The 13,915-nt window shown below is 36.8% G+C and overlaps 1 protein-coding gene across 13 annotated transcripts in view; it reads right to left on the bottom strand.

The window, feature by feature from the left end:
* The window catches only part of TPK1 (thiamin pyrophosphokinase 1), a 373,809-nt gene that overhangs the window by 173,087 nt on the left and 186,807 nt on the right, over positions 1-13,915 (bottom strand). For all 13 annotated transcript variants that reach the window (XM_021063594.1, XM_021063598.1, XM_021063590.1 and 10 more), the window contains one exon: positions 1,088-1,183. In XM_021063594.1, the coding sequence (XP_020919253.1) occupies positions 1,088-1,183 (96 nt within the window). The remainder of the gene's footprint in view (positions 1-1,087; positions 1,184-13,915) is intronic.

The raw sequence follows: 13,915 nt of genomic DNA, 5'->3' as shown, positions 1-13,915 counted from the left end.
CAAAGAGTTTGCAATGCTTTGCCAAAACCAATGGAGAGATCTCAGGACTTAAGTCTCATGATACTAGGAAGTGATTCCCTTGCCTGTTAATCCCTCTTGATGGGAAGGCATAAAAAAGTTGCTTCAGACATCCACTGGAGACAGTCCAGGAAACCAGACTGAAGATAAAGTCTACATAGCAGAGCCACGACAAAGAAAGAGGCAAGATAGGAGATCTGCCTGAGCTATTTCACTGGATTACTGAGCAAAGGGTAAAACAAACCTCCTGTTACTTGTCCTGTGAAAACCCCTATAACGGGCAAAGGTGTTTGCCTACTTCTCTTAGTTTGAAATGACACATTTCATCTTGTGCCTAGGCTTACCTTCCTGCCCTTCCCAGGAAAACAATGGTCAATTGTCATTCAATGCTTCAGGTTTAATTCTGTTGATCTTCACTAAACAGATTTTCAAAAGTTTACATACTATTTCAATAAGTATCAAAAATATTATTACATAGAGTAAATTACAAATGTGTGCCTTAGCTAACTGATGTGATTAAACACTTGGATGCTAGGTGAAAATCATTAACACCTTATAGAGTACAGACTTGCAAAGCAGCAGATTCTTCTTTGATTTAAAAAAAAAAGTTGATACTATTTTATTTGTTGACTAAGAGTTTGCAATGATGGCCAAATCTAGGTCACATTTGTTTGTCCTGTCTACAGGCTATACACACACACATAAAATACATGCATATATGCACACACACACACACACACCCTACCTCTGCATAACAACAACCAACCTGAGATGGAAAGCAGCTATTCCCTGAGAATTAGCTGAAAGTTTTGACTGCTTTTTAGAAAGTTCCCTTCATCCCTTTGGGGACTGCACCACTATAAAGTACCAGAATCTGTGACCTCTGATTTAAATGCACACATTAATGTTTGGGCAACTACATACAGATTTATTCAATACACTGAAAAAACCTGACAAGGGAATCCAACTAATCAGCATGAAAGCAAGTAAAGATTTCAGATGAGTAAAAGCAGGGTATTTCACATCTTTGGTATAAGACCCTTAACCACCAAATAGGTGCCTATTTTACCTGTAGGTCTTTTTCTTCTAGCTTCTTTTGGAGCACTTCAAGGCACTTGGTAAAGTCAGTATGGTCTTGATCAGGAGTTGAAATAAATTCACATCCCTGTGTTAAATAAGATAAAAAGCTGGAATAAGTAATGATGTCAGGCTATGAACAAGATCAAGAGCTATAAAGAGAATGAATCAGTAGACATATCCTGTTAGGCCTGTATTATACCTTGATCATTAGAATCATTATCATTATATTTTTTTAATTTCACATAACAGGACACCTCAGGAAAGATGTTAGACTATCATAATAATGGTCTGATTATGACAATCATTTTACCCCAAAAAGTGCAGATTAGACTACATTAATGGTCTTTTAAAAAATCACTGCTGTGATGACATTCAAGATTAAGGACTCAGGCACAACTATAATAAAATCAATTCACAGTGAAATTACCTGAAATTAAAATGAAACTATTTCTAAAAGACTTTGAATGTCTTTGAGCAGACCTCCTAAATTTATTTACACAAATGGAAAAACTAATATTGTGCTAATGATAAACTACATTTTAAGTACAATCAAGTTAGCTGTCTTATAAAATCCCTTTATAGCAATCTTTTTTGGTTCCCCATGTAAAAAGAAGCAGGAAGAGTTATGCATGTATAAATATGTCTTTTTGGATTATCTTTTGGACATAATCAAGTGAATTTATAAATTCTTAGACTCTTCTACAACAGATAAGCTGTACAACCTACTGAAAAACACTGAAATATATTTGTAAGCATAATGCTACAAAAATGCCAGCTTGTTGGCACTAGCGAACTGAGATGGCTCCAGGAACAATATTTTTAAAATGACACCTTTTCCTCCAATGTCTTACAGAAGCAAAGGTATGAAAAACCAGAGGATGATGGTACTTCAGACTTCTTAATTCAGGAATAAAACAATGCGAGGTCTCTGACAAACAGCTGAGTAAGGCAAAGTTAACTATAATCTAGTATATAAAGTTGCCATTCAAAGAGTTTTCAAGGATACAAAACACCCATACTGCCTCTTAAATTATTTCAAGAACCATTCTCGGTAGATTTAAAGGTTCTTCTTTAACTTCAAGGCCTCTTTAAATGTGTCACACTCAACCTGTGCTTCATTCATTTATGACTGTCCTACAATATAGTGACCAATGAAAAAATTAAGTTCTTATCATTCAGAAATATGTGATGCCCTAAAAGATATATGTCATCTTTACAAGATCATTGACATACACTTTCCTGACCCTAAAAGAACACTGAAATTTACTACTATGCCCAAGCAAGGAAATAAAGAAGTTGATTCATCTTAGGCTAACACTCCTCAGAAAGAAGATACAAGAATATGCCAGAGCATACAGGGACATTATCAGGACTGAGGACATTATATTGTTACCAAACCAAAAAACACTATACTGAAAGTTCCCTGAGGACAGGAATTATGTTTTACTCATTCCTGTTTCCAGTGCCCAGCCACACAGTCTGCTACATGGTAAATGTTCAAGAAATAATATTCCTGAGGAATAAAAATGTATGCTGGCAAAGGGATAGGACAGTGTAGCATCTTATTGCTAAATATAGCATATACTACTAAGAGAAATTATCTCCCTCTTTTAAGTACTGATAGTAGAAACAGCTACTCCAACAAAAAGAAATAATTACAAGGGCAAAGAGAAATAGCAATGCAAGATGACTAATACATCATCACCTCCTTCACAGTTTTTTTTTTTTAACAGAATAAACACAGATCCATAGGAGAAATTATAGCTAAAGAGAATCCAAGAAATAATCTATCTAATCCACTATAATATTTATAGATTAAGAAAGTAAAAAAGGTTTAATTGACTTGATAACAACTGGAGGGTTAAATTGTAATAAGCAACAAGTTACATCTAGAAATCCAATTTCTTTACTCCCACAAAGTAGGAACAAATTTGGAGATATCTGATAGAACAAAGTCATATAACATTATAACAGCTCTAAGGCTGGCTCCAGAGAATGACATTACCAAAAATTTAAAAAAAAAAAAAAATGGAACTTGAACTATAAGCAAGGCTTCTTGAATAATATCTTACTTCACTTCATCAATTTAAGGTGGACACACAGAAAAAGCTTAAATCAGGATATGGAGACAGAGTACCAGCACTGAAAAATTCAGGCAGCATCTAAACCAAGAACTAGAAAGTCTAACTGAGGCATTTATCAGCCATCCACAGCTTCTTAGAATTTTCACCAGTTTAAATGATCCTAATCTCATCACAGACTGAGAATGAATTCACTGGGAATAGAAACAGTTCCAACGGCCTTCGCAGGGCAGTTTTCAACACCTAGAAAGGAAACCTGCAAAAAAAAAAGTATTGACCAAAGTGCAATACTGCAACAGAACTTTGGCCAAGTGCAACAGACCTTTGGTGAAGTAAAGATGTTTTCTCACGGTTTTCTAGGTCTCATGGTAACATAATAAGAGCTAGAAAAGGATAAATATAAAACTAAAGATGAGAGACTATCAAAGCTCCTGCAAACAAGGAAAAATGTAGAAATGCTATGCTTATATCTATTTATAGTTATTGATAATATAGAATAAGATTCAATTTCCTAGACTTACAAACACTGGGAACAGTGAAGAATTTTACTGGACTTGATGTTTAAAAAAAACCAAATGAACCTTCACATTTACTATCTAAGGACCCAGAAGATTTAAAGATATGAGATGTGGCCAATTTATTTACTTATTTTCTTTTTATGGCTGCACCTGCAGCATATGGAAGTTCCTGAGCTGGGGGTCAAACTGGAGCTTCAGCTGCCAGCCTTGGCCACAGTCACAGCAACACTGGATCTGAGCCCCATCTATGACCTGCACCACAGCTTGCAGCAACACCAGATCCTTAACCCACTGAATGAGGCCAGGGATCAAACCCGTATCCTCACAGAGACATCAGGTCCTAAACCCACTGAGCCGCAAGAGGAACTTGAGATTTGTCCAATTTAAAAAATATCACTTTCTAAGAAACAGTTTCCAATATTAGCTTCCTAATAGATACATGTATATAAACTACAAAATCCCATTATGACTTTGGGGCTAAGATACATTTTCCAAAATAGAGCCAACTGCAATACACTGCAGCAAGAGATACCTACCCAGAAAAAAAATTTAAAAATCAATGATTATATTAGCTTCTCCTCAGTAAAGGTGTAAATGAAGAACAAAATCTTACAATGTTAAGAATTGTACCACAATAGAAAATATGTAAGAGTAAACTGAAGTAATTCACAATGATCAAGGATATATTACGAATTCATATTAAAATGATAGATGCCCTAAGGCCTAGGAAAACAAAATTTTAAAGCAAGCATTAAAGGTGCAGAGAGATGTAGAAAGTTACCAATAAGTAAATTAATCCTAGTTTAACTTGATACTTTATTAGATCTGAAGAGTCTGAAGACTGAAAAGAAGCAAATCAACCTAAAAAAGATAGCAGCAGTATTTTACATATGACACAATGTACTCATGGAGCAAATTAACCAAAGTCGACCGAATCTCATTCTCTGGAAACTGACTTCCGCATTTCAGTTACTAGGACAATTCCAACACTTAACAAGCAATCAATACAAGTTTAAAGGAAAGAAGTTCCCTCATGGCCCAGTGGTTAAGGATCCAGAATTGTTACTGCTGTGACACTGTTGTGGTGCAGGTTTGATCCCTGGCCCGGGAAGTTCCACAGGTCGTAGACATGCCCCCACCACCTGCCCAAAAAAGTAAGTTTGATGGATAGACAGATAAATGATGAAAAGATTTAAAACCATTTATCTCCTTAGGAGACTAAAAGCAACATCAATGTTATATTTTCAGGTGTTATGCTCTCTGCTGCCATTAGGAAATTAGATAATTTTGTTTTAGGGCATGATCAATACAGCTTCTTAAAAGGGTGACAAATATTAATACTTCATATGCAATTACATAAATTAAAATGCAACAATACATTAATAAAGTTAGCATCCAATCAGGGAAAGTGAAATACAAATGCAACAGTATAAAGTACTACATAAATTACAGTGTTTTTGAATGACTCATAATTTTTTTCATAATAGAAAGACAAATGTTAAGGAAACAATCTGATACCAGAAACTTTATCAAAATTTAGCAATAAACAGTTTTCAGAACACGCTCTGGAATGGAAATAGTTCTAGTTAATTTTCAATACTGCCAGCATCTAAAACTATGCAAACACAAAAATACAGCTTGCAATATATTATCCTAATAACAATAAAAGCACCAGACACCTAAAACAGGATGGGTTTAGAGTTCCTGTCGTGGCTCAGCAGAAACAAACCCAACTATTATTCATGAGGATATGGGTTCAATCCCTGGCCTTGCTCAGTGGGTTAAGGAGTTGCCATGAGATGTGGTGTAGGTTGCAGATACAGTGGGATCCCACATTTCTGTGGGTGTGATGTAGGCCAGCAGATTTAGCTCCATTTCAACCCCTAGCCTGGGAACTTCCATATGCCGTGGGTGTGGCCCTTAAATGCAAAAGAAAAAAAAAGACAGGTTTAGGTTCAGTGTGGTATACTAACACATATTGTAAAAAGAAAAAAGGCTCAAATAAGGATTATGGTAAATGCTTAACCAAATAATTTTACAAATGATTTTATTAAAATCACTACTACCTTATGAGTATCTAAATATTTTATCATTTAACAAATGATGGTGAGTTCCCATTGTGGCGCAGTGGAAACGAATCCGACTGGTAGCCATGAGGTTGGGGGTTTGATCTCGGGCCTCACTCAGTGGATTAAGAATCTGGCACTGCCGTGAGCTGTACTATAGGTTGCAGACACAGCTTGGATCCTGTGTTACTGTGGCTGTGGTATAGGCCAGCAGCTGTAACTCCGATTCAATCCCTAGCCTGGGAACCTCCAAATGCAAAACAAACAAACCAAAAAAACCCACAAATGATTGTATTATTATGTAATTCATTAATCTAACTTACTACTTAAAAATCAAAATAACCTTTAAACTGTAAGCTCCATGAAGGTACTCACTACATCCCTTTGTTCACTTCTGCATTCACAGTACAAGAACCCATCTCAGGTACGTGGCAAGTAGGAAGCACTCAATAATGAATAAAGTCACTTATAAGAGCCTGAGATAAATTATCGTTCTAGACCAAGGATTAGCACAGTTCTTCTATAAGAGGTCAAATGTTACTCTTTCATATACTGCAAGCCATAAGGCCTCTGTCTCAACTACTCAGCTCTGTCCTAGCATCATGAAAGCATCTAGGAACAAAAAAATAATACATAAATGGGAATGGCTATGTTCCAATAAAACTAAAATCTGAATTTCACATAATTTTCATGTGTCATGAAATGGTCTTCCTCTTTTCATTTTTTCTCACCATTTGATACTACGAAAACCATTCTTAGGTTACCAGCTCTACAAAAGCAGACTGCAGACCAGATTTGACTTATGGGTTGAGTTCATCAACCAATCTTATTCTAGGCCCACAAATGGTGATTTTTAACCACCAAACTCTATACATGTACAAGGAACTTAATATGAGGGAAATTTTTCAGGCCTTGAAAAAAATCTGCCTGAGCCTCACAGCCCTCATCTGTCATGGAACTAATATGTAAACTAAATCTGCTGTCCAGATGTCCGGTGACAGTGCCCAGAAAGTACTGGGCACAGCGATAAACCCAGAGAAACACTCAACTCAGCACTTCCAAAGAATTTCTAGAAGCATCAGATGCTACAGTCACAGTGCTTCACATCAAAGATGACCAGAGTAAGCAAATACTGAACCTTGTGCAAAGGCTTATAAAAATATTTTTGAATTTACTGACAACTTGTAAGAAATTATTAAAAGACAATGAGTGTCAATAATCAACCCAATTTTAAAAAATCAATACAAAAGCCATTAGGCTGCCATTCTAGATTATTTAATTTACCATTTGCCAATACCTTAACTAATGTAGGTTAATGAGTTTTTACATTTAACACACATAACACCAATCAGGTTATACCATGCTGACACCTTTAAAATCCCCTAATAGGAAAGGAAACAAATCCTTTGGAAAAAACTATAAAACATACCAATTGTTATTTCATGCACTATATCTAGAGAGAGACTTGGCCTCATTAAAACAAGAAGCAAATCTAATGAAGGCACCCCCAAATTTGCTATTAGCTTATTCATTTTAAGTGAAGTCACTAGTGCTCATCTAATGAAGGCATTCCCAAATTTGCTATTAGCTTATTTATTTTAGGTGAAGTCACTAGTGCCCATATATTTAGGACAAGAAAGGACTTGGGCAAATTATTCTGCAAAAATTTTATAGGACTCTAAGACAACTACTGTAACTTTATAGACTACATTTATAAGATTACGAATTCATAAGTGTTATTCCCTCCTACGTACTATTCATTACAATTTTGAAAATTTATTTGGAGTGATGGGCATATAGCCTCTCACCCAGCATAATTAAATAAAATATGCATGTAGAGTTACAAAATCTAAACTGCTTTTCATAAATTAAGATTTTTTTCTAATATATAATTCTCTGAAAAATCAGATAACCTCAGAAGTATCTTAAAATTAGAATCTTAAAATTGTGATCTATTGATAATAAACAGCCTTCCTCACTAAATCAATAATAACTAGGGAGTTCCCACTGTGGCTCAGAGGTAATGAACCCGACTAGTAACTTTGAGGAGACAGGTTTGATGCCTAGCCTCGCTCAGTGTGTTAAGGATCTGGCATTGCTGTGAGCTGTGGTATAGGTCGCAGACATGGCTTGGATCTGGGGTTGTTGAACTTTGGGTATTTTGGGAGGTTTAAACAGAAAAATGCCTTTGTAGTTTATACTAAACCTTTACTTAGTTGGTTTTCCCCCATTTTAAATCCTGAAAATTCTCTAGTTTTAGGCAGATATGAACCCCTGCCTGATTCCAGGCTGCTTCTACCATAGCCCAGGGGCTGGAGCTTCAGAGCACCCACAGACATTTAGTTTCCCTCTTCCTGCCTTTTTTCTATTTCCCCAACTCCTTATATTGTCACTGTATTTATCATTATATTTATGATGCAGTTCAATTTTTTCCCTATTAAACCTATCATTCTGCTGAAAATTTCTGTGTATAAGTGTTTATTTCTGATTATTTTCTAAGAGTTGAATTCTAGGAGTGCAATTATTAGGAAAACTATAAGAACATTTTTTTATGACTCTAGATAGACCTGGCCAGGGTGCTTTCCAGGAAGGCTGTAAAAATGAGTATTTCTACCAGTAGTACAGGAGGTGAAGAGCTTCTTCTTTTAAAATATAAGTAACAGTATGAAAAATAATTCATCATTCATTTCTTACTGTGACTTTGTTTGCTTGCTATACTTGCTTCTAAATAGCAAACGGATATTTCATTAAGGGAAAGATGACTTTCATTTGAGAGAAAAAGAAAATGTAATTTTAGAGGGTGAAGCAGGGCTGGGACTGGAAGTGGTTTATCCAATTGAGGATGAAAGAGCTAAAGGACAGTATGAAAAAACAGACACTTCTGGGAAGGGAAATAGGTATCAGTCAAGGGTAAAGAAAAGACAGCAAGAAGATATCAACAATCATTTTTCAAGCTGGCTCTGAAAACATGAAATATAATTTATCATACCATCACAAGTAGATATGTTTTTTCAAATTAATCAACAATAAAAAGAACTTTATTGGGTCTTAAAATTCTAGCTTCCTCACACTTTTATTTTCCTCTATTCATTGCTGAAGCAGCCTTTCTTCTTATACGTAAGCATGACAAACACTCAAAAATATTCTGGGAGGTACACTCAAGAGTCCTCCCCCAAAATGAACTTATTAGTACCATTTTTACTAATGGGGATCCATAATCTCATTAAATTGAATTGACGAGAACTCTGTAATAAGAAACTGTTTGCCAGATTAAAAGCTCAGCAGGCATAAAGAAAAATGACTTATACTGTGAATAATCAAAGACAGAGATCTAAAATTAGCCCCAACTTGTTCTCAAATTTGCTAAGAAGGGGAGTAGTTACATAAAGCGAATTGAAATCTAAATGATCTATGTTCCTTGACACAGGTATCAAAATTGTCTTTTTACCCTGTAGAGATGTAATCACAAAGTAACAATTTTCCACTTTCATCTTTATTATATAAAGCATACTGTGGTAGATTGCTACTTCAGTTTTATTTACCAGACTTCTAAAAACAGGTCTACTTTTCAAACTAAAAAGTTTTTTAAAATTATCAAATGACAGCCAGCAAGTAACAATTTCATCAGCAAGAATGTCACATGATTAAATTCTTTAAAAAAAAAAAAACAAAAAACCAAGTAACAGGTTGCCTAATATAATGCAGTGTTCTCTTTTGGTTTTTCTAGATGGTGTATAAAAGAAATGAATAAATGTAATTTAACCTTGTAGCAATTCTCCATTCAATTCCAAACATAAAGAGACATTCTAATCTGGTGAAATCTTCACTGCCCTGGATGTTGTAAAATAACTTTTCCTTTCAACATGGCATTGAATGAAAACTTTAAGCATTTCAAACAAGAAAGTCACCACTCCTATTAAGAGAAGTCAAAAGTCATTTTAAAACAGCACAAGGTCGTAAATGATGGCTTTTTTCCTAGAAGCAGAGCCAGCATTCCCAGTGGAAGAGGGTGCCCAAAAGATTTAACCCAGCAAGCTTGAGAATGCTATCTTTAATTCTCTAACACCTGAGAATTCAAATGGTAGACAGTTCCCCAAGCTAATAAACAGCTGTCCCCAACAGTGGCCCACTGTGCCTAAATTATTTGTACAGTGTGGTTTATGCTGAACATCTCCTTTTTTTTTTAACCTTCTGGGAGTCCAGAATTTTGATATATGCTATATGGAGGGTGTGGGGGCTTACACATGGATGTCCCCAGTAAGATTTTGGACATTGTGTCTCAAATGAGCTTCCCTGGTAAAAAGACTTCACATCTGTTACCATATGATTAAGCACACCCTATGTGACTCCATCAGGAAAGGACTCTTGGAACTGGCAACTCATGTCACCAGAATTTTCCCCCAGGTGCCTTCTCCCTTTGCTGATTCTGCTTTCCAGCCTCTTGCTGTAATAAATCCCAGCTGTGCATATGACTCTGTGCCGAGTTTTACAAGTCCTCTAGGGAACTATGAAACTTGAAGATGGTCTTAGGGACCCTGAAAACAAGGAGCTAGGGAGATTCTTCCTCTATTTGGATGCTTGAGTAAACTTCTATTTGACAATATTCCTGTGAGCATCCAGGTGCCTCTCCTTCACACCCACTACAAGTATGCCAAGGATAGAATTAGTCTCCCCTGGGGCTCTCTGCCAAGTCTTCCTAGGAAAACCGGGATGTTGGTGAGGAAGGAGCAGAAGCACTGAAGGTGGCTTGGTATTGTTGCTCAATAATGAGAACTAAGTAGAAATAGGAAAGGAAAACTGAACACTCACAAAACAAAGGAGAATGCAGGATTTCCTCACCCGGTCCTCATTTTCCTTTGAGGAAACCCCCCTCTTGCAACCAGAGGATTATGATGAAATGGCTAGAAAAGAGCATGGGTTCTGGGGGCCGAATGCCTGTTCAGATCCCACTTCAACCCTTTCCTAGCTGTGCGAGCTTAGGCAGGCTTCCATATTAACCTGTAAAATGCAGGTAATAGTTCTAACCTAATAAAGTTTGTTGCAAAGATTAAATAAGTCTATAAATGAAAGTGCATATGAAAGTAGCATATTGTAAGCTCTTTAATTGTGGGCTATTGTTATTTTTGAGGTTGTATTGATTATTTTCTCTTATCAAGTTTTAAAAGTAGAGAAACAGTAGAACAAACTTATAAGCATCTAAATATATTTTTGAAACCAAAATACTACATTAAATGTTAATGGATAAAGGGTAGGTTTTCAGTGGTCTCATTTGAGAAGTACTGAAAGGCCAGTAAATGTACAATCCCCCTCGTCCGGGCTCGGAAGAGGCGACACCCCAAATCACTCACGAGAAGCGGTCTTGATGCAAACAGCAAGAGGATTTTTATTCCAAGCGCGCTGGGGCTCACAGTCATACACCACGCAGGGGTAGAGGACTGCGGCCCCGAGTGCGGAATCGGGACAGCTTTTATGGGGTTTACAACAAAGTCTGTGCGTCGCAAACCAATCATTTTAAAATATTGAGATCCGTGGACCAATCAATTTAAAATAGCGAAAGCCCGCGCTCCGTGGACCAATCAATTTAAAATAGCGAAAGCCCGCGCTCCGTGGACCAATCAATTTAAAATAGCGAAAGCCCGCGCTCCGTGGACCAATCAATTTAAAATAGCTCCGGAGGTCCGCATCTGCGTAGGCTTCTGGGCAGAGATTTAAGATAGGTCACTAGGGCTTTCTATGTGTAATCAATTCTTCTATGGTGCTAGTCAGTTTTACAGAATCCAGATAAGCAATTAGTCAACTCATTCCCTGTTATCTTACTTAGGCCAGGATAGCAGGCCCTAGAACAATAGGAAGTGTGACCTTCTACCTATTTACTGGCAGCGAGCAGGGTCTGGAATTCGGGGGCATTTAGAGCTTTTTATTAACTTCCTGGGTTCTGGGAGGGTTAGGTTGTATTTTCATCCTTTCAGTACTAAGGTAAACAAATTTAAAATTTCAGCAGACTTACTTTAAATGATACTGTGCATAGTGCATTTCTAAGAGAGACCTAAAGAACATCAAATTTCACTTTTTTTTTTTTTTTTTTTGTCTTTTTAGGGAATCACCTGCAGCATATGTAAGTTCTCAGGATAGGGGTTGAATCAGAGCTATAGCTGCCAACCTATGCCACAGCCACAGCCATGACAGATCTGAGACACCTCTGTGACCTACACCACAGTTCACAGTAACGCTGGATCCTTAACCCACTGAGCGAGGGCAGGAATCGAACCCTTGTCCTCATGGATACTAGTCAGGTTCGTTACTGCTGAGCCACAATGGGAACTCCTTCACAAATTCTTGATCACGGAAATCTTTGTTATACCAAGTATCCTGTGGCACTTGGTGTAAATTTTTTTATACCAAGTATGTAAAAGAAGGATTATACATCTGCATCATATAAACTTTCATGAGAACTCTAATTACTAGGGATCCCAGAACAAATGACCAAGGCTTTGGGTTGCAAATCACGTACTAACAAGGGATAAGGAGGAAAATTATGATAAAACTGTTTAGATCAGGCTCTGCAAGAAATGAACAAAGGAAGGAAAACCCAATAGCAATAGGTGGGGATACCCAAGAGGATAGTGAGGGAGCAGGATGGATGAGCAGGGAGTTCCGTGAGTCAAATGAATGAGGGAAGAGAAACGGCCCCAGAGATTAGAGAGTGAGAGAAGAGGCAGGCAGAGCCCAGGAGTCACATGTTAGGCACTTGAGAGTTCTCAAAAATATAAAGGACCTGGATTCCCCCTTTTTAAATACCTTAAGTATTTAAACAAATTCAGACAAAACAGCCTTTGAAAAATAGAGACAATCTGAAAGGACTATGATTGAGGAAAGCATAAGAATTAAGGTGCATTCAAGAGACAGTTTCCTGTAGTGTCCCCTGCCTGTCTCATCATTCCCCTACTGAGATGCTAATAAGGGTAAGCCAACCAGTTTTGAGAGTATAAAGTAAAGAACCTGTCACTCAGCTGTCAAGGGAAACTGCCTGTCTGTAATTCTCTTAACAAAGCCTTTATAGCTCAGCATATGTTAATTAGTCTTCCTGCTTAAGCCTAAGAATTTGCTATACTCAGGGGATTTTGATTTATTTTGTTGTTTTATTTTTAAAAATATACCAATAAGTGGAGATGAGCTTTATATACCTACACAGTTCCTCTGCTTGGCATAATAGTCAAACTTGCTGATGTTATACAATTTCTCACAGTCCAGTTTGCCATTTTCTCTAAATTAGTTAATTCTGCCATATCTAAAAGTTGTTGTCATATGGCTGGGCAGAACTGAGGAAGAGACACAGCTAAAAGTACAAAATAATCAGATTCATAAAGATTAAAAATGTCAGTGAATTTTCTGTTAAATTTATACAGAATTTAAGCAAGCCCTTGTCAAACTCGAAAGAAAATCATAATTGATTTTGATAACTGAATCAAATCTAGGTTCATCACTTGTAAGCTTACAGAAATTACAAATCTTTTTAAAATCGATGTTACTGGGGATAGTTATTAAAAAGCTCTTAAGTAGACAATTTTGCAACATAAAACAAAATATTACCCCTTTACATTAAAATATTCTTTATAGCACCTCTGTTGCCGAAATTCGGCCCTCTGTCTGCTAGTGCCGAATTGAAACTCAGAGACAGAGTTTTGGGTAAAGGAGAAAAACATAGCTTTATTGTTTTGCCAAGCAGAGTTGTGTCACAGCAGGCTAATGCCTTAAAGACTGTGCCCCTGCCCCCCTTAGAAAGAATGGCAAGGAGTTTTACAGTAAAAAGAAGAAAAACAGGTTTTCAGATAGAAGTCAGGATTGGGACAAACATCCATTCTTCTTTCTTTTGGGGGAATCCTACTCATCAAAGCTGGATTCAGGAGATCTGGGTAAGTTCACAATGGTGGTCTTCTGGGTCATTGCTTAGAATAACAGTTACTTGCAAAAAGGGCATATTGATCAGAGATTAGAACAAACTAGGGAAGTTCCTGAAAAACATCATGCTAATAATCTTTAACCCACAGGCAATTGTGCTCAGGGTGCCTAATCTTAGCTTGATTGGGTCTAGGTGCAATTAAATCAGGGAGGAGGATAAGGAAGGACTCCAAGCTGTTCAATTTTAAAGTAT

This window comes from Sus scrofa, chromosome 9, assembly GCF_000003025.6.
Source record: "Sus scrofa isolate TJ Tabasco breed Duroc chromosome 9, Sscrofa11.1, whole genome shotgun sequence".
Taxonomy (NCBI): Eukaryota; Metazoa; Chordata; class Mammalia; order Artiodactyla; family Suidae; genus Sus; species Sus scrofa.
Note: the sequence above shows the minus strand (reverse complement) of the source record. Positions and strands in the feature narration are given on the sequence as shown.